We start from the raw sequence: 1,748 nt of genomic DNA on the forward strand, positions 1-1,748 counted from the left end.
AGTATGGGCTCAAACTGGATGATAATGACATGCGCCACAATTGTAATTAATGATGGTAAATTTGGAGACTTTGAAGCAAATACTAACAATTCTTTTTTCTCTATTTCCCCGATAGTATTCCATTCTTGTTAATGGTGGCCAATAAGCTAAGACTTTGTTTGCAACTCTTCTCCTTTAATTTGTTTCCACTTATAAAGCCACTGTAAACCTATACTACTCTATCTTCTGAGATCTTGCCATTGTTAGCAGTTTGCAGTTACAAGTTCCTTTCATTACTTATTACACTCAAGCTAAACACATACTTTGATGTTTAAATAAAATCAAGGGCCGTGTTATGGTAGAGTGTGAGTAATATAAATACAACTTATGGTACATTGTGCTTCATATCTTCTTACATCAGAAGTACTAATCTCCTCATAGAAATTAGAAATAGAATGGCAAGTTTATTAACAACAATATGTGCTAGTGCTACTTTTCTTCTGATTATGTTATTGAGCTCAGTTCTACAATGTAATTCACAACCACCTCCTCCTCCACCACCACCTCCTCAACCTTATGCGAAGATAAGTTTTCAGTGGCCAATGGCTCTCTGTGCCATCCATACATGCATCAAGGGTCCACCAGGGGCGTTTCGTCTCCACGGTGCTTGGCCGACATATGCCAATGGTAGGGGTATGCAGAAATGCACCAACCAACCTTTCAGCTGGTCCGCTATAAAGGTAACTTCTCTACTACAGTACAAACATTTTCTAACTAATAGTAATTATCAATTTTGGATGTTTGATAAATATATAATTGTTATTGTAGGATATGAGAGCAGATTTGGACTATTACTGGCCAAGCTATTTAGATGACAACAGAAGGTTTTGGCAACATGAATGGGAGTGGCATGGTACTTGTTCTGGATTATCTGTTAGGGAGTATTTCGAGAGATCTTTGACTCTCTTTAGACAGGCATACCGGCCAATGTTCAATGCTATAGCACGAGGTGGTAACATCAAATTTACTTCTTTTCCCTTTTGTTTTGGTACTACTACTGATTTTCTTATTTAACCTACTTTATTTATTATTATTATTATTATTATTATTGATGATAAAATGTTTTTTTTTGTGTGTAGTGGCTAGCCCTTCCAATAACAAAAATATGACGCTAAGTACAGTACCTACGCTTGCAACCTACTATAACGCAGTACTCGCCGAATTCAAGATAAAACCCTTAGTACACTGTCAGATGTTTAATGGCATAAGTTACTTCTTAGAGATGAGGCTTTGCGCCACCGCAGATCTCAAGAAATTGGTGAATTGCCCTGATAAGATAAATGCGAGTGGCAACTGTGGTCTTACCGCCGGAACCAAAGCACTATTTTACATACAGTAGGATTATAGTGGCTGGTTTGTTATATGACTTGATCTGTTTCAAAACTTATCGACCTATTATCTGAGTAACAACTATTAGATATAATTATGAACTTATGTACTGTTTGCTTATGTGGTATGAAGAGTCACAGATGGAAGCTTATGTTGTTGTGTAAGCTAGTAAGATCATATTATTCCAATTTCCAATATAATCTAATAGGTTTGTGACTTTAATATATAATTAGCTCTTTTCTTCCTGTTATTATTCATAGCAAATAATTCAAGTGTTTGACATAATTAGTAACCACGCGATAACAACGTTAATGTAATGTACTATAGTTGTTTCATAATTCATTTCATATCCTATATATTCTGTAAAATATCTGATGATC

At 35.4% G+C, this 1,748-nt stretch overlaps 1 protein-coding gene across 1 annotated transcript; it reads left to right on the top strand.

Annotated features, from left to right (window-relative positions):
- Positions 1–379: 379 nt before the first annotated feature.
- Positions 380–1,447, top strand: LOC130590553 (uncharacterized). Its single transcript, XM_057393058.1, has 3 exons — positions 380–719; positions 808–988; positions 1,119–1,447. The coding sequence occupies exons 1-3, from the start codon at positions 435–437 to the stop codon at positions 1,376–1,378; spliced, it is 726 nt and encodes a 241-aa protein (XP_057249041.1). The 5' UTR covers positions 380–434; the 3' UTR covers positions 1,379–1,447.
- The last annotated feature ends 301 nt before the right edge of the window (positions 1,448–1,748 follow it).

Source organism: Beta vulgaris, chromosome 2 (genome assembly GCF_026745355.1).
Source record: "Beta vulgaris subsp. vulgaris cultivar EL10 chromosome 2, EL10.2, whole genome shotgun sequence".
Lineage (NCBI taxonomy): Eukaryota > Viridiplantae > Streptophyta > Magnoliopsida > Caryophyllales > Amaranthaceae > Beta > Beta vulgaris.